This window comes from Tachypleus tridentatus, chromosome 2, assembly GCF_004210375.1.
Source record: "Tachypleus tridentatus isolate NWPU-2018 chromosome 2, ASM421037v1, whole genome shotgun sequence".
NCBI lineage: Eukaryota > Metazoa > Arthropoda > Merostomata > Xiphosura > Limulidae > Tachypleus > Tachypleus tridentatus.
In genome coordinates, this window is record NC_134826.1 from 91,099,290 (window position 1) to 91,125,872 (window position 26,583).

Sequence of the window (26,583 nt, forward strand, 5' to 3'; positions counted from 1 at the left end):
CAATTTTGGAATTTTTGTCTCTTGCTCAATTTTTCAGTAAATGTTGGCCTCTTTATCTTGCATTTGTTTTAACTATCATACACAATATTTTAAACACAAAACCTGTACACCAAATATTTTAATGTAATCCTTTTTTTTAAGGCATTTAAAGGATGTTATACAGGGTGTTCGGAAAGTCACTGTGCAGTTTTGTATTCATATACATATATAAGTGCACAGTAACTTTCCGAACACCCTGTATTTGTTAATTCTGTATATTACAATTTAACAAGTTTTTGTTTACATGATGCAATAAAAAGGACTCACAAGATGATCAGTGGTATGTTTACCCCAATATAGCACCAACAATCACAGTCAATGTAACAACCAAATTATGTGAAATTTAATAATTTGATTTACTTTTTTCAAATCTCCTATTATGCTCACAACTGAGATAAGTCTGTTATATTTCCAGTCACACTACCCTGATGAAATTTTTTAAAACAACTTTAAAACAGCATTCAATTGAAGTTATTTCTTTAAATAGTTTTTCTATTTTGTTGAATATTAGAAATTAATGCAAGTTCTTATTATAATAATACATAGTATTTTATATTATTATAAAGAAAGTCATATCTAATTGTACTGCATTAAATATATATATAAAAGTTAGCAGAGTGCACAACAAAAAAGGAACACACACTATAATAATTTATCAATTATTTCTTCCAGGTATTTATTAAACACTGTTCTCATACATCTTTTAATGAAATTCCCCCAGCTTAAAATAGTAAGTGAAAAGTTATAGTTTCATTTTAATTTTGAAAATACTTTTTTTTCATTTTCATATAAGGGAACATATTATCATCAGAAATAGGTGTAACCTAAAATTTTATAAAATATTAAATCAAAACTGCAATGCTTTCTAGAAATTTCATCAGCTAATTAATCATACCCATTATGTTCACATATTATATTTTTGCTAAAGTGGCTAGCATATTTTCCAGTTAAAATAAAAAGCTTTGTAATGTCAATACAAAGTAAAAGATGATGTAGTTTTGTGGCATTATGTTCATTAAAACAGATCATGCATACAAAACTGCACAAACATTTGTATGCTATCTTTATATCTAAATATGCAATCATTCCACTTGAATTTTTCAGCATAGCAGAAAGGATCCATAACATGAATTATGTGATGTGTATATTATTATATACAGTGCTGAAGGTTTGAATTCAGGAATGGGAGTATAGTCATGCATAAAATGGTGACAGCATTTTTCATTGCTTAAAATTCTTAATCAAGATGCATAAGCAAGGGTACAGCAAACATCCAATTAGAGAAAAGTACACATTCCCCTCATGTTACTCTCCACTTCTATCACTGTATACAATGTGTATATATGTATTAAAACCTTTGCATTTCCATTTAAAAATTAAATTTAAAATATATAATAAACACACTCAAATTCATACAAAAACTAAAATTATTAGTCATTACAATACATTCCTTATAAAACAAACTGAGAGAGCTTCTGGCCAAGAAAAACTTAAATTCTTAAACTCAAGTTAAACTAAAGAAACAAGTGAAACTTGATTGATAATGAAATTAAAAGGTAATGTTATGGTAAATTTCAGTTCATCTACTACAAATGGCAATAGGCTAAATAGGAGTAGACAAAACAAGAATTAACCTAAAAAATACAATTAACAGTTTCTCAAATAAAGATCAAGATAAACTTTGGTTACAAAAACCACTTTGAGAAACATTTTTATTATACTATTTACAGTACGATGCAATACTTTTGAAACATTCACACATCGCTATTTTTTATGTACAGCCACAAATACACTATAAATATATCACATAAAACCTACCACTAATTTATAATATTATTTTAACGTGTTTTTTTGTTGTTTTTTTCATTTACAATAAAGTGGCATATCAAGTTTAGGGAGAAAATATGAAACATTTATTTTGGTATATATTTACATTAGACAAAATGGAAGTAGATGAAATGGAAACAAGCTAGTTTTATAATTATATTCTAACTTTTAAGACTGGAACTTGGAAGTTGAAATATTGTAAGGCAGTCTTTGTACCTTTCATTTTAATTTTACAAATTATAATTACATATTCATAGAACATTAATTTCACAGCTAAATTCTGCATTACCTAGTGTACGTAGCTTTATTCCCAAATGAAGAAAGCATTAGTTTTACGATATTAATATTAATGTATTTTGATCGTAGGCCTAATACACGATGTAAAGTTGCAGCCATTTTAAAAAAACAACAACAAATTATGGTTAAATTAGCCTTCTCGCCTCTTGGATTTAATCTTAGCTTAACAGAATCGGCATATCCGGAAACATTAGAACAAAAACAGTGAAAGCTAATTATCAAGTACAATTAAAAGTTTAAACGCGCAAATCTAAGAGTGGAGTAAATCTTTCGTGATTACATATACATGTATCATCCTAATTTAATCACGAAAAATGAGATTAACTGAATTATTTTAAAATTTTGAGTTGTGATTATAAAGAATAGGTTAAAGAATATTTTGTGTACGAGAAACTAAAATATGAAATATTTGTCGTTGTTATTACTTTGCGGTTTATTCGCCCTTAAGAAATATAGCTTTTTATTTCCTTAATTAAATACGCTCAGGAAAAATTAAAATCAAGGGCACATTCACACATATATATAGATATATATGTATACAAATATAATTTATATATATGTACGATTGTTTTTATTCTATCCGGCGGACATATATACCTGAACGTTGAAAGCCTTTTCAACTGATTCACTCATAAAATAAATGTCATTAAACATTACATCGAAACAAATTTACTTTGATAGCATTAACAAACAAACAAGTGAAAAGATTTTTATATCATATATACTCATATATTGTGTGAAGCTTAACGAACAGATTTTTTAAATCATAGTAATTTTCGTACTGAAAAATAAACACCTTCAATGAATGCACATTTGTTTGTTTTAAAAAGTGTTCTCCTCTCGGACAGCCTTCTGTCTCTTTACATTAGTGCCAGGATGAGAGGAGGCTTTAATTAACATATATCGCAAATCACGCTCCGCCTTTTCATTGCTTATTAGTTCTAAGGTTCACAATTCATTACTGGTATGCCTGGCATGGCCTAGCGCGTAAGGCGTGCGACTCGTAATCCGAGGGTTCGCGCCCGCGTCGCGCTAAACATGCTTGCCCTCCCAGCCGTGGGGGTGTATAATGTGACGGTCAATCCCACTATTCGTTGGTAAAAGAGTAGCCCAAGAGTTGGCGGTGGGTGGTGATGACTAGCTGCCTTCCCTCTAGTCTTACACTGCTAAATTAGGGACGGCTAGCACAGATAGCCCTCGAGTAGCTTTGTGCGAAATTCCCAAACAAACAAACAAATCATTACTGGTAAAATTAAGTAAATAAATCACGAACCAATCCTTGAAGCTGTGGGAGCACTGTAAAAATAACGGTCAAATACTTTTATTCGACCAAAGTAGCTCAAGGTGTTGTCAGTTAGTGGTGTAGCCCTTGCTATCTTTCTTCTGGTGTATTACTTTCAAATTAGAGACGACTAACGTGGATATCCCAAAGTCGAAAAGAAAGCTTGTTAGGTACACGAATGATAAAGGCTGGCTTATATATATATATATAATAGTTTTAGTTTGGCTTTGAGGATGGGTCAGCGAAGATTGATCAACAGGTCCCTTGTTGTCCTCAAACGAAGAAGGGATATTTTTGACAGAGGTAAAAATGTCTTTTCTTCACTAACTGATTAATTAATCAAAGCTCTGCAGACTAGATATCTAGGTTTCATGGCCCACACATACAAAGATCACATGTTGTTTAAGTGTAAAACGCTCTCTAGAAAATATTACGTTTCCTATTAAATGCACGTTAGCACTTCCAATTTAATTTTTTTTGGTAGTCATGAGATCGGTCAAATTGACCGACCTTGTACAGAATTACGGTAGAATGTTTTAAAGATTGCGCATATAAAATTTGAAATGAAGTTTTTAATCTTAACATAAATCACTTTGCACGCCGACTAGTAAAAAAATCCATATATCTGTTTGTAGCTAAGCAGAAAGCTACGTAATGGGTTATCTATGCTTGCTCCCCCAGTGGCACAGTGGCATGTCTGTGGACTTACACACTAAAAACCGGGTTTCGATACCCGTGGTGGGCAGAGCACAGATAGCCCATTGTGCTTATTTCTAAATAAACAAACAAACTATCTATGCTTTGTCCACCCAGATTCTAGTGTTAAAAGTCTGCAGAATATCACTGTGTACACGGACAAATTACATATTTTCTTCATTAACAATACTAAAAAATACAATTATTTTGTACAGAAAAGACATAAGGTCCGCCAAATTTTGCGAAGATATAATACTATATTAAGAGTTAGTGGTACCAAAACTATAAAGACTTTAAACAAGCACAAAGAGGTCAGCCCGGAATGGCCAGGTGGTTAAGGCACTCGGCTCGTAATTTGAGGGTCGCGAGCTCGAAACTTCAAAGGTGCTCGCCCTTTTAGCCGTGGGGGCATTACAACGTCACGTCCAATCTCACTATTCGTTGCTAAAAGAGTAGCTCAAGAGTTGGCGGTGGGTGGCGATGACTAGCTACCTTCCCTCTAGTCTTACATTGCTAGCCCTCGAATAGCTTTGCGCGAAATTCAAAACAAACCAAACTAAACAAAAAGGTCACGTGGTCGGTTACATTTACTTCCGTGTTGAGATATTGACATGTGAAATTAAACTAAAGAGAATGCAATATGAGGCCCGGGTGCCTTTACTTAGGGCTCACTTTAGACAGGTTGAAATGGTTGGTTTATTTTCAAAATTCCAAAGGGCATGCAGTTTTACATTAATTTGTTCTCAGAGGTTTTGTCAATTAGTAGTTTTGGATATTGACATAAAGCTGCCAAAGTACTATACACACTCATCATCATCTGCCACTCGATACCTTCAAGGAACATAGGAATCACATAGGGCTGCAATTACTGCGGTTTCTGTAACAAGTTGATTTTTTAAGTGAGTAGGAGTTAGCCCACTGCACCGAGCCGTCCCTAATTTAGTAGTGTAAGACTAGAGGGAAGGCAGGTAGTCATCACCACCCACCGCCAACTCTTGGGCTACTCTTTTACCAACGAATAGTGGGATTGACCGTCACATTATAACGCCCCCACGGCTGGGAGGGCGAGCATGTTTGGCGCGATGCGGGCGCGAACCCACGACCCTCGGATTACGAGACGCACGCCTTACGCGCTTGGCCATGCCGGGCCATTATACGAGGTCTGTTCCAAGTTTGACTGTGTGGGTATTTGGGTATTGATGTTGTTAAATACCCAGGAGGGTCAGGTACATTTGACCTCTTCCTCCCTCCCGAACGATTATAGCGTCTGTCATTAGGGTTTTTTTTTTGTTTTTTTTTAAAGCTTTGGGCCAGAGTAAAAGTATAACATCATACTCAGGTCCATTTCAGGGCTCAGTCCATGCATGGACGAACAAGAAGTTTTTTTTTTTTTTTTTTTTTTTTTTGTATTTTCATATATATTTTTTTTTTGTATTTTTCTCCTTTTTCTCGATTGAGAGAATGCTACTACTACTTGTAGTAACACAAACACTCACACAGAAAAGAAAGTAATAATAATTATTATTATTCAATACTTGAATAATAATTCAAAAAGAAAAAATAATAATAATAATAAATAATAATAATACTGATTAAAAAAGAAAATAATAATTATAAAAATAAAAAGAAACAAGGACTAAGTGTCTAGTGCATAGTGGCCAGCTTGTGTTACGTTTCTTAAATATATGTTAAAAGGGGAGAGGTATTTAGGACCATTTACATCATGTACGTGATATCTGTCGAGATCACACATTAAGTCATTTTTATGCCAATTCTTATTCAAATATTTTAGAGAATTATGCAAGAGTCTTTCAGCTTTTGTATTTATGTTTGCATACTTGTGCATGAATGTGGTTGAGGTGCTACGTGGTACTTTGTATGCTGAAGTTAGTACAGAATTTTGTATACGTTGAAGTTTCTGTACATGTGTGGGTGCTATGTTAATCCAGGCATTTGATGCATATTCTATTGTTGGTTTAATGTACGTTTTGTAGATTTTAAGTATGTTGTCTGGTGATGTTCCTTGGATTTTACCTGAAAGACTTCTTGCATAGTTTGCTCTTTTCCAGATTCGTATCAGTACATTTTTTTAATATGTGGTAGCCACGTTAATTTTGAGTCATAGGTTAGACCTAGAAATTTAGCAGAAGTAGCAGTCAGTAAAAGTGATCCATTCATATAGAGTTTTGGTGGATCTTTTTTCAGTTTATTCAGTCTGCTGAATACTATGACTTGGGTTTTTGGAATATTAATTTTGATTCTGTATTTCTGGCAGTATTCTTCGATGTTATTTAGGATTGGTTGTAGGTTCGTTGCTGCTATTGACGGAGTGGGGGCACTTTTCCAGACTGCTACATCTTCAGCGAACTGTGATGCATAACCTAAATTTAGGTCCGACAGAGGCATATTACTCACGTACATGATAAATAATATAGGGCTAACAACCCCTCCCTGCGGGACTCCTGCTTCGGTGAAAAGGACCCTGAGTGGGTCCCATTTACATTTACTTTACACATTCTGTTATCCAGGAAGTTGGACAGCCAGCGAATAGTTTCCTGGGGTAATGCCATTTCAAGCAATCTATGTCGTAAGCCGTTATGCCACACTGTGTCAAATGCTTTCTCAATGTCGAGAAAGCAAGCTACAGTGCATTCTTTTGTTGAAGCTGTCGGTAATTGATTCTGTAAGTCGAATCAGGTGGTCTGTAGTTTGGCGGTTTTCGAAATCCGTTTTGAATTTCTGGTAATTTTGAATTTTCTTCTAAGTAAACTGACAGACGATAACTAATTATCCTCTCTAATACTTTGCCAATACAACTGGTTAAGCTAATCGGGCGGTAGTTGTTTGGTTTATTCGCTGGCTTTCCTTCTTTCTGGAACATTAATATTATTGCTTCCTTCCAAGTAACGGGGATATATCCAGCTGATAGTGAGAGATTAAATAACGCTGTTAGGTGTTCATATAATCTCTGAGTGCCTTGTTTTAGGAGGATAGCTTGAATACCATCTTCTCCAGGGCTTTGTTTTTTGTGTTGTTAATAGCAGTTACGACTTCTGTTACAGTGATATGTTTTACCAGTTGATGAGTGCTCCAGTCTTTTGTTTTTTCTTGGTGTGTAATAGTGTTGCCTGGAAATTTAGGTGTAAAAATGCTTCTGTTTTGATCAATATAGTTTGTGACTGTATTATAAAAGTATCTGTTCATGTCTGGTTCATGATGTGTTTTGAACGTGTTTTCTAGGTGTTTTTTAAATATCTCGGCTTTTTCTGTTAGTGTATGCTGTTTCTCCATCCAGTTCCAGTGGTGAATATACTGTGTTTGTTGTTCCTGTGTTTGTAAATCTTTTCAAATGTGTCCAGAATTGTTTAGGATCAGTTTTGTGATTTAGATCGGAACAGAAGGTGTCCCAGTTTTCTTGTTTCTGTTGTCTGATTAAGTTTCGTATTTTATTCCTTATTGTGTTTATCTGAGTTTTAAGTGTGGGGTTGCGATTTTGAATGTACTGTCTGCGGAGTATACGTCTGTTTTTAATTAAGTGTATTATATCTTTATGTAGTTGCCATGAATGAGTTGTTACGAGTCTGTTAAAAAAATACGCGGACTGTTTGAATTGCGCGGCTCCAGTTGGTTCCAGGGAAATCCGCTTGGTGTCGCTAGGTTCGCAAGATCAGCTGATTACGACGCCATTTCCCGATTGCAGATATCTTTATTTGTGTATTAGCTACGCGGTTTTAAGTAAAGTGCGATTTTTTCGTTTGGCGGATTTCAGAATGAATGACCTGAAGAAGCAACGACTTGCTGTGAAATTTTCTGTTAAACTTGGAAAATCTGCGACTATTTTGCGACTAAAATTTTGCTATGCTTAACACGGCTTACAGTGAGTTGCTATGAAGCGTACGGCATGTTTCAAGTGGCATGAACGTTTTAAGGATGGTCGACAGTCCATTGAAGATGATGAGCGTCCTGGACGTCCTTCCACGTCAACTGACGACCCACACGTCGACAAAATCAACACCCTGGTGCGGGCAAATCGACGTCTGACTGTTAGGGAGCTTGATGAAGAGTGTGGGATATCAATTGGATCTTGTTACGAGATTTTGACCGAGAAATTGAAGATGCACCGCGTTGCTGCGAAATTTGTGCCACGCAGAACTCGTGAGTTTTTGGCCAAACACTCGATCACTGTTCTTACCCACCCCACTTACTCACCTGACCTTGCTCCTTGCGATTTTTTCTTATTTCCCAAACTCAAAAGACCGTTGAAAGGAAGAAGATTTGAGATGATTCCCGAGATTAAGGCAAATGCGACGAAGGAGTTGGAGGACATTACAAAAAAAGCGTACCAGGACTGTTTCAACAAGTGGAAACACCGTTGGGATAAGTGTGTGCGTTGGGGAGGAGAGTACTTTGAAGGGGTCCCAGACCTGTAACTTCTAAATAAAGTACATTTTGTTTTATGACGTCAGTCCGCGTATTTTTTGAACAGCCCTCGTACACACTAATTATCCCTAAATTTGAGCTAATAGACTACAAGAAATAAAGGATTAGTAACAGCCATTGCTAACTCTAGTCTAAATGAACTGTAAAATTTAACCATTAACAACCGCTAAATGCATAGCTTTATTTTATCAAAACGAGATTAGAACTATGAATCTATAAAATATATTTGACCACAGAAAACAAACCAGGAATAATGATATAATCTAACAAATTTTAAAATATTTAAATAAAATTATTGTGACCATTAATAAGAAAATCTCAATAACATACAAAATAAATGTTTTTTCTTAAATAGAAGACGTATTGATTTAAAGTTTTGCTAACTAGGAACACATATACACACAACTCTTATTAACATATATTTATTTTAAAAAATACCAAAACAGTTATCAGTAGTTATAAAATCTGTTAAGTTGCATTAAATCAATCAGAAATAGAACAAAATCAAATAAGTTACATATTTTAATGTCTTCCAGTATTTTTTGTATTTACAAAATACAAAAAGCAGTCTGATTTATAATTTTACGTTTCTCAAATGATACCAAAATACAAAAAACGTAACTTTCATAAATTATAAAATTAAATATAAATGTTTACTAATCTTTCAGAAAATTCATATTGTCAAACATGAAACATATGTACACAGTATCTTCCAGTGTGTGCATATATTGTAATAACACCTTGATAGTCTTGGAATATTTTAAACAGCATCACATATGTAATAACACAGTATCTTCCAGTTATGTATATTTAACATAAATTCAGTACAGTCATTAATTCATGCAACCTGTATGTATTTAATGACATTATATCTTACAGGGGATATACTTTGTCCTCAAATCACTACAGTTTATCAATCTGTATAAGAGCATTATGTTTGTTTGTTTGTGAATTTCGTGCAAAGCTACTCGACGGCTCTCTGCACTATCCATCCCTAATTTAGCAGTGTAAGACTAGAGGGAAGGCAGCTAGTCATCACCACCCACTCCCAACTCTTGGACTACTCTTTTACCAGCAAATAGTGGGATTGACCGTAACATTATAACGCCCCCATGGCTGAAAAGGCGAGCATGTTTGGTGCAACACGGATGCAAACCCACAACCCTCAGATTATGAGCCACACGCCTTAACCCACCTGGCCATGCTGGGCCTAGAGGATATAAAAATAAATACACTGTACTGAAGCCACTATAGTGTTCAAATAAATATGTGGAACAGTACACAACATACCAAATTCTCTACAGTCTACCAACTGGTGGAACTGCATGTACTTAAGAACATACTTTAAAGTGTCACCAATATACATACACTGCACTAACACAAATACAGTCTATCAAAATGTGAGAGCATCATATATTTAAGTAAAAAGTATCTTTCAGTGTGTAAACAATATACTGTCATAACTGGTCTATAACTGTAGAATAAAATTATGTAGTTAAAAACACTGCATTTTCTCATGCTATGTACCAACATCACAACAATCTACAAATGTGTGAGAAAGAATCACACATTTACGTGCACAGTATTTTCCTGTGCAATGTTCTATAATCACAATGATCTTTTAATCTATGCAGCAGCATATTTAGTATCTTTTGAAGTATATACATTACACTAATATCAATATGGTCTAACTATCAGTCAATTAGAAACATACATTTACAGATATTGTATCTCCTGGTTTATTATATCGTACTGATGTCACTATGGTCTATTAATCTCTTAAACGGCATTATGAATTTTATGACAATATACTTTAGTGTATACAAACAGTACTAATATCATTACAGCCTACAAGTGTGTGTAAGAACATGGTTGTTTCAGTAAATTTGTACTGTAATTTGCATCACTAGAAGCTATCAGTCTGTAGAATATGATGCACAAGTGCTTTACAGTTTATACAGACTGCACTAATATCATTTTTGTCTACAAATATGCAGAACAGCATGAACACTGTATCTTCCAATGTATATACACTGTAATGACACCACTAATCTATGAATCTATGAAAGAACATGTATACAAGCACATAGTTTCTTCCAGCTTTATGTATATACTATATACCAAATTAACTACAGTTTATCAGTTCATGAACCTGCATGTATTTAAAGACATAGTCTCTTCAGGATATATAATCTGTTCTAAAATCACTACGCTTCACAAAACCTGTGGAAGAGTAGCACGTACTTGAGGGCACAGTAATAATTATGTTTTTATATACTGTTATTAACATCTAGTCTATCAATCTGTGGAAAAGCATGTACACAGTATCCTCTAGTGTAATATACTATATAATATAATAGTGTAATATCACTAGTCTATGGAACAGCATCAAGTATTTAAGCATGTATTATCTTCCAGTGTGTGTGCATAGAAATACATATGTACTGAATTAACATCACTGTAGTCTTTCAATCTGTAGATCAATACCACGTATTTAACTACATAGTATATTCTGATGTATATATACTTTAACAGTATCACTAGCCTATCAATCTGTGAAACAGCTTCATGTATTCAAGAATACAGTATCTTCAAATTCTACACACAATGTACCTAGTTAACAAGTCTATAAAAACTGGCAGAAATGCATGTTTTTAAGTTCAAAGTATCTTCCAGTACATACACACTGTATTTACTTTAACAGTCTATAACTGTGGAACAGCATCATATGATTAAGGAAGTAGACAGTACCTTCCAGTTTATATACATTGTACTAACATGACTATAATATATCAAACTGTGGAAAATAATTGTATATTTAACAACACAGTATCTCTCAGTGTGTGTGCGTGTGTATATATAGTGAAATTAAATAATTACATCCAAATGAAGCTAAGTGAATAAACAAAATCATGAGTAAGGACTGTATTAAAAACAGCAAATCCCAACCTCTGATTAATTACAACCATAAATTTAAGCCATAAACAAAACATATTAACATAAAATAAAATACAATGAATACTTTTAAAAAGGATCCTAGGGTACAAGCTACAACGTGAGATTATAAAATGTATCCTAGGTTTTGTAGGTGACTGAGGAAGTATGACTCACATTGCGGTAGGGATACACTATCTATTAGTCTTAACCTCCAACTTGCAAGTCTCACATAAGTGAATTAGAAACTAAAAAAGCAAGATGTGACTCTACTTTACACAGATGTACACCTTAAGCAATATATAAAAGCACAGCAGTCACAGAAAACTACCACTTTACTGATGTTATGTTAATAAGTGCCTCTACCATATAGGGGAAAGGAATGCTAACTTCAAGAGGTATGTTTTATCATACTTACCTCCAAATAGTAGTACTTATTTTCATTTTTTATTTATCTTTCATCTTTTTCTTATTCTTACTTTTAACTTGCAAGCAGTGAAGGGTGATATAGATGTGGGATGTTGTGGACTTGAACACCCACATCTCACTCTCCTAATATCTAATTTTCTTATGTGAGACTAGCAAATTGGAGGTTAAGACTGATAGATGGTATATTCCCACCACAATGTACTTCCTACTTTTGCAGTCACCTCCAAAACCTACAATACATTTTATAATCCCACGTTGTAGCTTGTGCCCTAGGATCCTTTTCAAAAATATGCAGCATATTTTATTTCATGTTAATGTGTTTCATTTATGGCCTGAAAAAAAAATATATATATACTGTACTAACATAACTATATGTAGTTTATCAAATTGAGAAGCATTTAACTGAAATATATTCATTTTCTATATTTGGAAATGGAATTTTTAATGGCCATCATTACTTCACACAAAGTTTAAACAAAAAAAAAACAAGAGTTAAAATGATCTTAAACAACATATTAAGAGTCCTGCATATTTAGTCTAGAGAATGTTAATATATACTCTGGGACTAATATACAAATACACTATGATAAATGATGGATAAATGTATCTTGAAACTTAGACCACCAGAATATTTAGTGAATTATAAAAATCAAATAAACCTGAATATTTTATTTGTGATGAACATGCATAAAATTTACTGAAAAATAATACAAATATTAAGAAAATGGCACTCATTAACTTGGTAATTATCTTTATACACTTTCACTAAGAAACTGTATTTTGGCTCAAAATAGTTGAAAACAATCCACATTCAAGAAAAAATTCAATTAAAAAAATAATGTGTTTACTAATAAACCAAGCACTTCAAAATACTTCAGAATAATTATTTTGCTGACCAACAAAAGTTTATTAGAAATTCTGAGATATTAATAGTAAATACACTCACTGAGTACATGCTGGCAAATATTCTACAGGTTTTTATTTTGATCCAAAACATGGCTTACTTTCAGTTTATAATTTATACACAACATTCTGTTTTTAATTGTTTAAATTACACATAAAATCAAATTACAAATAACATTACACACAAACACCAATAACAACTTAGAAGAATTATGTAAAGAGTAATTGTTTATAAGGGTTAATTTTTTCATTCAAACTGGGATGTACATATCCCAGTGCACTGGAAAATATATGTCCCAGCAATAGTGAATTGGTTGAAGTGAGAAGTTTAACCTGCCCCTAGTAGCTTAAACATGTAAAAGCAAATTTTCAACAATTCTCATTACATCTTTATACACCAACTTAATAGACCTAAAATTCCACTTTTTTAACCTACCACAGGTGGATAGACTTTTACTCTACTAGGTACTGACATTTCATTTTTTGTCAAGCCTTAAAAAGCCAGGCTATTTTACATTCTTCACCAATTAAAAAGTGTGTTTATAAATTAAATCAAATCTACAACAAACTACTATTTCCATAAATTCATATCTCTAATGACATTTCAGGACTTCTAATGTCTTTACAGATTCTAGTTTTTAAACACAAAGGATATTTAGTAGCAAAAAACAACAAAAAGTAATAACAAGAAGAGCATACTACAGGTTGGCACAAACCATTTTAGCACCTGGTTTAAAACAATTTCAGAATGAATGGACTAGAAATGCTTTAGCTTTTAATATAAAAGAAAAACATTTAGTAAAGTAACAGACATAAACATACCTATTATACATATATATCTTGTTTTCAGTATATATAAAAAAAACTCAAAAGAAAAACTTTACATTGACGATCTTGTACATTTTCTTTATACAGACATTTAAAAGCATGGCCAGAGGTAGATATACATCTTAACAGAACATCTCTCAAATGTGATAGATTATATGTTATCATTTAACATTATCTTAAAATTTACAACATAAATTTATTGAAAATTAAGATAATTTAAAGTAGCAGACTGGCAAATTACAAAGATTGTATTCACTTGCATTTATTATAATGTTTATAATAATAATAATAATCCAAAAGATTCTATATACATTGATATAGTGCATCTTTTATGAAATTGGTGATAAAGGTCCTGGTAAACAAAAAATATTTCCCTGTTGGGAAATTTGTTCTTGTACAATTAATATCTACAAGCATTTATTTTTGCTACAAACAACTGAAGAGACAAATAAAAATTGTCTGAATACATGTGTATGTCAAACATACATTCATATGTTAAACAGCTAAGTCATCAACAAAGTAAACTTTCCATTGTAGTCTTCTAATAGTATATTATTACAATGTTGCTAAGTACTGAGGGTTTAAAGCATTAATACAAAACAATGGATGTATAATTAAGAAAAAATATATAAATAAATAACATTCTTATTTCAGGATCAAGATGCTAATAACCTACTTGCTCTTCTTACAAATGTTCCTACCAACTCTCCATCATACAATACACACAGAAAATTACAATATTTACTTTGGGATTTGGTTTTTATTTAGTAACCTACACAATCAGTACACTGTTAGCTCAATTTCTTGAAATAAATGTATATTACATTTTTTTATCTAAGCTTTCCATGCACATACATATATGTATTTATTCATTAATTTAATTGTTTTTAATATTTAGACATTAAACTCCTTACATCTCAGCATACAGAACACCACATCTAAAAACTGATAAAGGAACCTTGCTTACATTAGTGGTGCCACCTTGAGAAGGAAAGCAATGTAATAATATTGTTGCATTGATTTAAAAATGTTTCTTACTATGTGTGACTGAAGGTTTGTAAACTAAATAGATGTTTATTTGTGTATGCAGGTTTAATTTGGGATTTAGAACTGTTCATTTTTACAGGTTAATGTACGTATGATAGCTTTCTGGCTCACTAAAAATCTATTTAAGGTTTCTTTTAACAACAGACTAAACAATGTAGAAAAAATATTTGCCAAATGGGCAAAGTATAATAGTAAAACATTGTTTTTTATCAAACAATATGGATACCACACCATCAGAAATGAACATCAAAGTTACTTTCAAGTTTGTATGCCTTCTCATTTTGTCATAACATGATTCTACATGTGAAAGCTGCAGGCAAGTAAATTAACTACCCAGCAACTCATCAGTAAAGATCAACACAGACAAGCGTCCAAGACTTTTAGCATCAGTAGGAATAACCTGACACAATTAACTGAAATTTACAGGCCATATGGTAAATGAAGACAATCTGTCACAACTGTAATAGGATATTACACATTTTATATACAACAATAACAGCTATGTTACCAAAGTTATTACATTTTCTTTGAAGAAGCTGTGATTGTCATGGTGAACATCTATATAATAATTGGATAAAAGAAACACGTCTTTCAAAACAACATATTGATACCAATATGTCATAAAATCTACAGCTTAGATAAGGAAGTTCATGTAATGGAATAAAAAATCCAATTTTTAAGCTATACGGCTGTAACTTGTAACAACTAGAATCCACATTACAGGCATAACAGAACTGTCTAATACCTCAGCTCTCCTCCCTAAACATTAAAAATGTGGAATCCATATCGCAGCACATTGCTGCTCATGCCAAGGCAGAATTTCAGATTCATACCCAAGATGAATGTCTTAATCACTTGGCAACTAAAACACCTTATTAGCATGAGAAGAGTAAGATTCAGCTTAGTTACAAATTGGTCATTTTCTTGTCACTCCTACTAATCTTTATTGCTGATATTAATTCAAGAGAACAAATAAAAGTCACCTTCTAATTGAAAACTCTTAACTTTCAGACTAACTATGTTAAACCAATTTTAAGAAACAAAATTGATAATGATTACACATTTTCCTGCTCTACCTCTAGTTTATATTAGTAAAAAATAAATAAATATTAAATTATACTGAGAACAATTCTTATATATCAAGTTTTAATGCTATAATATGCATGTGATATGGAACAACAATGGTTGTAAAAATGCACAGGTCATTGGAAAACAAACTAAGATTTTCTTTGCACCAAAATAACGACTTTGTAACATGAGCTATTTCCAGACTGACATTCTCTACCTAAGAATAAAGGATAAAAACTGACAGTGTAAGGGGATGTTGACTAGAACTATAACCAGACACAATAAAACATACCTCCATCTGTGAACAATGTGCATATACTTCTGTAAAACTCAACAGTCTAAAAGTAAATATTCAGGACTATAGTAGTTCATAAGTATGTATTAAGCATTCACAATAAGTGTGTTCACTTTCTGCACATCTACTTCACTATTGTTATACACATCTTCAACTGTATCCTAATACAAGGTTTAAGACTAAATTTTTAATAGACAATTACATAATAGAGGTTTATATATTAATAACAACAAAAACCTTTCACATGAGTATAGAATCAATTCAACTACTAAACACATCAGAATTTGTTTTTGGCACACTTATATCACAGTACTTCAGACTTAGCCTTCACTCAAGAGACAACTCAATCTTTCTGCCACTGAAGCCCTTTTTGCAATTTTTTCAACATACTTAACAATGTGGTCTCTCTTCAAATCTATAGATAACACCTAAAATAGAAAAAATATATTAAAAATTTGCCAAGAAAGTCATCCAACAAAAAAGGAAAGAAGAACAGTGAAAGAAATTTGTATTGTTTTTGTTGAAACAAACAAACATTTGAAATTATTTCAGGCAGGATTAGAGTAAATTAATCTAATGGAGTTTCACCTCTCCCTCTTTTTATTAGCTATACTTTTGTGCACCAGCAGTAGCAAGCATGAGATGCATATATACCAGATTCAATTTCATTACTCATCAGTACCTCTATTAGCCTACCCTCAAATTAAAATTCTTCTAGGCAGGAGTGGAGTAAGCTGATTTACGAGCCTTTGGGCATATTCGTGCAATCAATTGAAACAGTTTGACATCCTAAGTACAAAACCTATAATTAGATCTCAAATCAGTCAACAGATGACAGAGCTATGGGCTTAAAGTTTCTACTTGGAAAACAACTCAGATATTTTATGAGCCACTATGCTGCAGCTAAAAACTACAACAAAAAAGTAATTAATCTGTTATATTTTCTTATTTTAATTTTTGTTTCAACCAAACACAATTTAAAAATAATTCATAAATAAGCTCTCAGCAATGATTAGAAATATAAACGCAAGGTTTAATTTAAAATAACAAAACAAGATAACAAAAAAGGTAACTTGAGTCAAAATAAAAAAATGTCACTACTGTACTTGAAAAGCTTCTTAAAAGACAAATCAGAAAAAGTATAGTATTTTTAGTATAATTTTATAACATACAAGTTTTCAGAATATGTGAACATACCTCAAACTTCAAGTCACATGACTCATAAAATATAAATTTTATAAATAAAAACCAAAAGACCAATGACCAGATTAGCAAAAAAAAGTTTGTCCATTACTTGACATTGAAAAATTCAGTTCTGCACATTTATGTTCAATATTTTCTAGAAACAATTTTGTTTTCCATTTATAATTTAATTTTCACAGTATATACATTTCTCAAAATCTTTAAGCAAATGTTTTTATTTTTCACTTTTTGTATGTATATTGGTATGGGTGAACAAGAATGAACACGGTTTGTGTGTATCTTATTATCAATAAACAAAAACAAAATGTTTTATATGTTTGTATAAGTCAACATGAATGAATAACAAACCTGTCCATTTCTTGCTACAGCCAGAATTCCTTGGGTATCTTGTTTCAAGACAGCAGAAAAAACAATGTCTGGGCAGATAACCTGAGTATAGAGTGGAGCCACAGACTCCAAATCGAACAGGTAGATACTTCCAAACTTTGTAGTTACATACACAAGGCCAAGATGACTGCTTACCTAAGAAATAGTTTCTTAGTAGTTTATATTAATTTTGTTATTCCCTATACCTTGTTATAACTTAAAATGTTTACACATAATCACTTACACGTAATGCAATAAGATTTTACAACAAAATCTTGTCAGGCCTCCCAGCGGGTCAGTGCAAAAATAATTTTCTTTTTAAAAGTTCCACTTCTAAAATAGAGAGAGAGTTAGCTTTTTACATAAGCATTCAGGATCTTGGCAAGCTGAATTCATGAAATTTCTCAGGCTTCTGACTATATCTTGACAACCAACTTAATGTTCTTCTGTATTTTAGGTTTGTTCCTAATTTTTTCTTACAAAATCTTTCTTCATATTCTGATGAGAAAGCCTATCTCTTTATCAGTCTTTCTTTATGTAACTTGCATCCTAACATTTCATTTCCTTTCATAAAGTTTCAGACTTTCTCCATGATAAGTCAATTTTCCATTTGGAAATTTTTTGAAATCATGATTTTCTTTGTTTTTGATCACTTCATACTCATACTGAAGTTAAAATATATTTCTATAACTTACAAAAACAATTACTATAAAAAGTCCTGTAAAATTACATGCAACAAACTCCTTGTGAAGGAAAAGGACTTGCAGATCTACGAGGCCACAGGACAATCACAGTTCATAGCATACACAAACTTGGATTCTTCAAAATATCACTTTACTTCTGAAATATAACAATGGCTTACCACTAGAAAGACCCACTGTGAAATTCTACATTAAAATCACTTTGGCACAATTTTATAACTTTTATTAAATGAAGTTAATTTTGTTAATAATAATAAATGTACAAAATTAGTGTACATTATTAAAAAAAGAAAGAAGTACCATCTTCCATTAAGAAAGTAATTTAGAAAAAATTTTTTATAAAATAGGATCCTATTACTTTTTAATTTTAGCAAGGGTCTATTTTATGACATTGTTCATTTTGATGATATATAAACCTATTATTTCCTTGTTTCTTTGAAGAAAAAAAGGACTCATGTTCTAAATACATTTTTTTAAGAGACCAAATTGTAATGAAACTAAGAACTTCTCCTGATAACATTGAAAAATTCTGTGAAGTTTCATCCAAATCAGACTTACTAATATTTTAGTAATACTAAATGTGAATTTCTATACTCATCAGTAAAATGTTCATGAAGAAATTCATGACATTATGTGTGATGACACATATTTTACTAATTTTGTTCCAATAATGCTGATAATGAAGACTGAATTATTGCTCCATACCAGGATCTCTGTAAGATAATTATGATAATATCATGACTACAGAAAGAACAAAAATTTTGAAAATGTTTTGTGGTTAAAATATAGGTTTACATTAAATTTTATAACTTTTTATTCATTACTTCACAGGCTTGATCAAATTAATTGACTCTGAGATTTGTGAAACTATACTTTAAAATAATTACTGTAACTCTGAGTTCATTAAGTGTGTTCACAAAATATGACAAGCTTTTAATAGACACTAAATGTGCTACACACATACACACAAATCAAATTTTTAATAACATATTTCTTTTATTAAAGATTTGTCTCTAAATTTCTAAACTGTTTAATGAGTAAGTTTAAATGAATAGCAGTTTTTATGACAAGAATAAAATTACTTCTTTCCACCTTACAGTTTTCCTATTTTATTTTTATAGCCTTTATAAACCTTTTAAACGAATATCAAATTATTATCATAAAACTATGTTTTATCTGTTATATTCTCTAGACTAACACTAACTGTAAAAAGTCATAAATGTATAGTAAAAGGAATGGTTTGAAAATATGAAATAAAGTAAATACTACATTATTTCTTCTAAATTGACTGCAATATTGATCAAAATTTAAAATGACTTATAATAGTTTCTAAAGTTAAACATTTTACATTTGTTTTTTTAATTTCACAGTTTTATTTCAGAACTCTGTACCTTCTGAAGCAGTGATTCTTGTGTCAAAAGTAATAAATCATAGCATGAGCCTATTAGCTGTTTCCCATACTGCTAATGTAAACAATACAATTGCTTATGGTAATGTTTCACAGAGTGCTTGAGTTCAAGAACTTCTGGGCAGTTTTTGGCTTCCTTAAATGTATCTACATATAGCATTTAGATATCATTAAAACTAACAAAATTTAGTAACAAAATTATAAAAGTTCCAAGTCCATTCTTGGATTTGATACATGTCAGTTAAGTAAAATGATTTTTGTGAATTATAGCAAATGCAAATCTGGGTATTAAATGTCTCTTTTCTTAATTTGATAGATATGGTGAAGACAAAGAAGTTTATTATTTGAAACAATCTGTCCACTAATGAGCAGAGATGTATAGGTTACTTTCAATAATGCAGATCATTAAAAACAAATCAAACATACAAAGATTAAATTGTTTTACAGAATGAATAAAGAAAGAAATAAGAAAATCAAATTGACTCAATATAATCATTTGATTAAAGTGCAGATTCTTAAGTTTCAAACATTCTTAACTTCAAACATTATGATCACTTTATTGAAGCAATGTTCATAATACTTTCTAACATCATCAGTTTATGAAAGTAGAACTTGTACAACTTTCTAGCCTTTATTCAATACAATTATTTCCTAAAAGTATAGCCAGTAATACTTTCCCATACACCATTAGTGAGAAATTTCATAAAGGTACTATTTTTAATACTTAATCCCTTCTCAAATCATGAGCATTTTGCATAAGTTAATATTCTCATACATTGAAAATATATTTCTGATATATACTTACCCTTTCTCACAGTTACAACTTTTCTTTATTTGAGTCTCCTCTAGTGAACATATGTTTGCTTGCCAATAGCTTTGAATAACTAATATAACAAGCTTTACATTTACAAAACAATCATTTTGAGTGAAGATTAGAAAGCATTACAAGTTATACTTTGACAAATGATTACATTAAGTGAAAGTTAGACAGTATTACAGTCTTTGCCTTCACAAAATGACCACACTAATTAGAATGTATCACAAGCTCTGCTTTCACAATATGATTATATTTATTGAAGGTATTATATATTACAAGTCTTACTTTCATAAAATGGTCATAATGAGTGAAGATTAGTATTAGAAGCTGTACCTTCATAAACTCATCATATTAAGTGAAGTTATAGAAAACTGTTTAATGCAAGTAGTATTATTAATTTGCTTTATGTTTGCATTGCATTGATTTTGAAGCTATAGATATTTCTAGAAGGCCTAAGTGATAGCCATATGAATAACGGCAATCAGACAAGCAAAAATAGAGAAAAAAAAGTAAAGTCATGTGAAAGAGAAGATCAGTCTGAAGAAAGTTAAATGTAAAGTTAACCATTGTAGGACCAAAAGGCCTAACATTTGATATGTATTAGAGATTAACAATTTTGAAAGAGATAAAGAGAATAAGCTGTCTTGTCAAAGAGTGCTCTATAGTAATTGAACTCACTTCAGTGGACTTTGACAAAAGGCAGATGATTATTTTGGAAGCTCAAAAAAAAAGAAAATTATTGGTAGTATAGGATACAACTGTGATAACTCAACAACTACATAAGTGAACTATACACAAATGCTATTGTGATAGAAAGAGAGAGAAAAATAGATAGGCTTGTCAACTAAATTTTAAAGCAATTGATTGGCCTAAGTAGACTTTTGACGAGAAGAAAAAACTATATAGTGTTTAGGATACAACTATGATCTCCATAGTGTAAAGAATTTTGTACATATATTTAAGTTGTTTCAAAAAAGTGTATTATCTAAAGATAAGTAGAATGTGTGCTGTGCATTTATTGTCTAATTTATCACCAATAAGTCACAGATACCTACTGTAGAAAAATCCTTAGCTAAACACACCCATATACTTACTTTAATATACGAGGTCTGTTCAAAAAATACGCGGACTGTTTGAATTGCGCGGCTCCAGTTGGTTCCAGGGGAATCCGCTTGATGTCGCTAGGTTCGCACAGATCAGCTGATTACAACGCCATTTCCTGATTGCAGATATCTTCATTTGTGTATTAGCTACACGGTTTTAAGTGAAGTGCGATTTTTTTCGTTTGGCGGATTTCAGAATGAATGACCTGAAGAAGCAACGACTTGCTGTGAAATTTTGTGTTAAACTTGGAAAATCTGCGACTGAAACTTTTGCTATGCTTAACACGGCTTATGGTGACGTTGCTATGAAGCGTACGGCATGTTTCAAGTGGCATGAACGTTTTAAGGATGGTCGACAGTCCATTGAAGATAATGAGCGTCCTGGACATCCTTCCACTTCAACTGACGACCCACACGTCGACTAAATCAACACACTGGTGCGGGCAAATCAACGTTTGACTGTCAGGGAGCTTGCTGAAGAGTGTGGGATATCAGTTGAATCTTGTTACGAGATTTTGACCGATAAATTGAAGATGCACTGCATTGCTGCGAAATTTGTGCCACGCAGAACTCGTGAGTTTTTGGCCAAACACTCGATCACTGTTCTTCCCCACCCCCCCTACTCATCTGACCTTGCTTCTTGCAATTTTCTTTTGTTCCCCAAACTCAAAAGACCCTTGAAAGGAAGAAGATTTGAGATGATTCCTGAGATTAAGGCAAATGCGACGAAGGAGCTGGAGGACATTACAAAAGAAGCATACCAGGACTGTTTCAACAAGTGGAAACACCGTTGGGATAAGTGTGTGCATTGGGGAGGAGAGTACTTTGAAGGGGTCCCAGACCTGTAACTTCTAAATAAAGTACATTTTGTTTTATGACATCAGTCCGCGTGTTTTTTGAACAGCTGTCGTATACTACAAAAAAACAAGTTCCCAACACTTGGAGAGATGACTGAAAAGGAGCCATTGCCCAACAAACAGCATGTAGTACCAAATGGTTGGCATGAAGACCTAACTCTTCCTGAGGCCAAAGATGTGGGATTTAAGTTTGCATCACTCTGATCAAATTCCCCAGATAATGGCAGAATTTATCTTAGATCGGGAAATCCCTTTGCCTATGTGAAAGAAGCCATCTCCTGATGAACTACAGCCAACACTTCATTTGCCAGTAATGCAGTGCCTGCAGCCATTGTCACATACTCTTCTATGCCAGTACCATCAATAGCCAAAGTAGTTGTAATGGTAAACTGTGAATTCAAAAATACTCAAAGACTACTGGTAATTGAAAGTGAAACAGAATTTACAATCCAGTATAGAAAAACAGCTTGATAGTGGATTGTAAACAATACTTTGAAATGCAAATATCAGCAACTGAATATTTTCAAATTGCACTAAAGAAAAAATGTCTGAAATAAAGCACTAAGTATTAATACTCACAGCAAATCAAGAATTGAAGATTGGATTTAACTGCACAGAGGGAGTCATCTGTAATAGGAAAGTGTGGAGTACTCCTATTGATGAAGAACTGTCAGATACTTAAATCTGGAATTAAATGGGAGTTCAAGGCTAGTGGCAAGTAAAATTTGTGCACTAGAGGGCAGTTAAATAAAGATTAGCTGTAAAGGCGAGTGAAGATATGTAATTAATTGTATCAGAAATACCAACTGTAATACCTTTTAATATTCATTAGTATGATCATTTTGTGAAAGTACAGAGCTTGTAATAATTTCTAATCTTTACTCATTATATTCATTTTGTGAAAGTACACCTCATAATACTTTCTGACCTTCACTGATTACAGTGTTTTGTTTCACAAAAGAAAGTACAATGTTTAAAATACACATTAAATAACTGATTAAAAATTAGCATGAAGTCAGGAAATCTTACCGTTAACGAAATATATATATTTCATAAATGTGTCAGAAACTGAGTGAAAATAAAATTGTAGGAATTTTATATCAAAACACAACAGTACGAGTCAACATCTGTTGTTGAAATTAATCATGACAAAACTATTTATAAAAAAATTATCTTTATATAACAGATTAATAAATTACAGTTAGTGCAATAAAATATTACAGCTTGCACTTACATTAACCTAAAAATGTTCCAATGTTTTTTCTGTTCCATTTAAATCAAAAATTAAAACATCCTCAATAAGAGAATACGAGTTTGAGCTTTAGGAAAATTCAACAAAATAATGGAAGATAAGGAAACATATAAAAACAAATAAAATATAAGAAACAAGGCTCAACAGCAGGCATGAAACAACCTTATATGAGTATCATGCATTTATGTGCCGTATAAACTTAAGACATTGTGGGGGATTTATTTCAAGATGAAAAAATGTTGGTATTAATTTACTATCTTTAGTAGTTAAAATAAAGTAACTTACCTGAACAGAAACAGGAAAATCAAACCTCCCCCATGGATCTTGGAAATCAAATGTTTCTGTGTGGAAGACGGGGGCAAAGTTTCCAGGCTTGTGTGACCCAAGCTCAACAACATGCACCTAATTTAAAAAACATATTTTCTTAATTAACTTCTTTAATTGTGTTTACAAAGTTACTGTAACCTTTACTTCATAATACTCACTGAAAATACAGAAGAACAAAGTACACATAAAGTAAGTGGATTTTAAGCATGATTTGACTTTTGTGGAGCATTATTGACATTTAAATAAAATATATATGAGAGGGAGAGAGACAATAACACAATGAAATAACTTTTGCTTTTGCAAAATTTCAAATTAAATTTTATTCACATAAGAATGACACACCATAATAAACTTAATTACCACTTTCAAAAAGCATTTCACTTTCTAACATAAAATATCTCATTTAAACGTTTCCTAATTTCCTCCTTGATAGAGCTGAATGATTAATGGGACTATCTAATCAATGGGCTCATTAATCAATAAAACTATTAGTACACACACACACACAAATCTTGACTGGAATGTCCATACAACCAAAAAGTAAAAATAAAAGGTGCCTGTGGATTATCTTTAAAGTTTATTTGGATAATATTTTTTGGCTGCAGAATTATTTTTACATATATGTAATACTTAACAAATCAATTGCAAACACCAACTAAACATCCCCACTATGCAGCCAACATTGTTTTTTTAACATGTAGTAACACAACACCTATATACTGTAAAAAAATGATAGGGACATATTCAATTTTTATTATCACCATCCACCAACAAGCTTAATATTACATGATTATGTGTCTAAGTGAAATAATTGCATCTGATGATCACAAAATCTTCTCCAAACATTGTTAATATTGCATGATTATATATACTTTGAATTAAATGAATATGAAAATAATACTTCATAATGATTTCAGTAATCAGAATATTTTGCTCTTCCTTACCATATTCAGAATATAATGTTGCCAAACTGTAGCTTTAATCTACTAAAGAGTTTCAAATAATCATACATGTATGATTATTTATTTTCATGCACTTTCCACAATACTTACGCATGACTGTACAATTATAATTTTGGCTGACAAGGTAGCGAAATCTGCCAGTATTGTTTACTTGAGAAAAATTTTGGCCACCTTGCCTACCTGATGAATCTGCGAGTATCACTCACATTAATTTCTGGAAGTCAAGCAAGAGCAAGTTAGGCCACCAAATTATAGCACCCTGTACCCTGTTGAGAGTTGTTTTGTAAAGCAGCATATAGGTTTTGGCCCATTTGAAGCTCAAAGTAGGAGCATTTCCAGTGAATGTAAGAGAAATTGGCAGGTTACCAGTCTGCAACTAGCAAGTTTGCTCAGATGATTGATAAAATAACATTACAACATGTTCATTTTATTATCAACAAACATACAATTTTATAAAGTGTATGCACATTTTTACTCCCTAACTTTTCAATAGCCAGCTGCCTGGAAGATCACATGACATGAAGCAAAAAAGAAGAAAAAAAAATCCATTTTCCTCTCTGCACTATTATTCAGGACTCAAATGTTATTCGAAACAATATAGTAATTTGATGAACATAATAAAAAAAACTCATGCTTACAAACTTTACAACTCATTAAACCATAGCACATCTATGAAAATAGTAAAAACACCATAATTTTAGATAAAAAACCAGTCATCAACAAGATACCTTTATTAAACCTTAAAAAATCTCCTGTAATATAATATCTTCATTTTTACAGCGTATCTCACTTATGTGTCTAAGTGAAATAATTGCATCTGATGATCACAAAATCTTCTCCAAACATTGTGCATTTGTAACTGTTAAACTTGTAAAAGGTTTCTTCGTTACTCATTTAACACATGTATCAAGTGTATAAGCTTACCCTATCCAAAGTTATCTGACCTCTTTTCATTCAAAAAAAATTGTGCAGCTTTCAAATATGTTTATAGTTCACAACCAAAATGAGCTAAAATAGTAAAAACTACAAAAAAAATTAAATATATACATTTACTCCATTCCGTGATAGTCTAATTCTTGTTCTATTAATAGTATACAATTATATTCAATCTTTCTTTATAGTGTTTTTCATTAGCATATGAACAAACCACTTGATATGGTACTGTAACAAGATTTTAAACAAGATTTAAGACCTCTACAAACACTAAGGGAAGTCTTGAAAATTGGGGAATGAACAATATATTTTAAAGCAATGATTGGCAAAAAAAAACTGAAAAGTGGGTAATTTTGTTTAAAGGCAAAGCTTTCTTCAACTATATGGAAATTAAAATACAATTTTTTTTCTTCAAGAATTACATTAAATGAATGCCATAAAATGGCAAAATATTAATTCTAAAATATTTGTGGGTTAAAATTATTGGAGTATATTCAGAATTAACATAAAAAATTTACCATATAATATGTGTTTGAAAAATTTTATCAAATGGTAAAAATACCAAATGC

General features: G+C 31.8%; 2 protein-coding genes across 13 annotated transcripts in view; both read right to left on the minus strand.

Annotated features, from left to right (window-relative positions):
- The window catches only part of POLDIP2 (DNA polymerase delta interacting protein 2), a 44,376-nt gene extending 41,854 nt beyond the window's left edge, over nt 1-2,522 (minus strand). For all 8 annotated transcript variants that reach the window (XM_076489313.1, XM_076489316.1, XM_076489315.1 and 5 more), the window contains exon 1: nt 2,156-2,522. In XM_076489313.1, the coding sequence (XP_076345428.1) occupies nt 2,156-2,262 (107 nt within the window). In that variant the 5' untranslated portion in view covers nt 2,263-2,522. The remainder of the gene's footprint in view (nt 1-2,155) is intronic.
- Nucleotides 2,523-12,830: 10,308 nt separating this feature from the next.
- LOC143244508 (clathrin heavy chain 1-like) overlaps nt 12,831-26,583 on the minus strand; it is a 59,209-nt gene continuing 45,456 nt past the window's right edge. For all 5 annotated transcript variants that reach the window (XM_076489319.1, XM_076489320.1, XM_076489318.1 and 2 more), the window contains 3 exons: nt 24,078-24,194; nt 17,637-17,810; nt 12,831-16,513 (listed from right to left, as the gene is read on the minus strand). In XM_076489319.1, the coding sequence (XP_076345434.1) occupies nt 16,406-16,513; nt 17,637-17,810; nt 24,078-24,194 (399 nt within the window). In that variant the 3' untranslated portion in view covers nt 12,831-16,405. The remainder of the gene's footprint in view (nt 16,514-17,636; nt 17,811-24,077; nt 24,195-26,583) is intronic.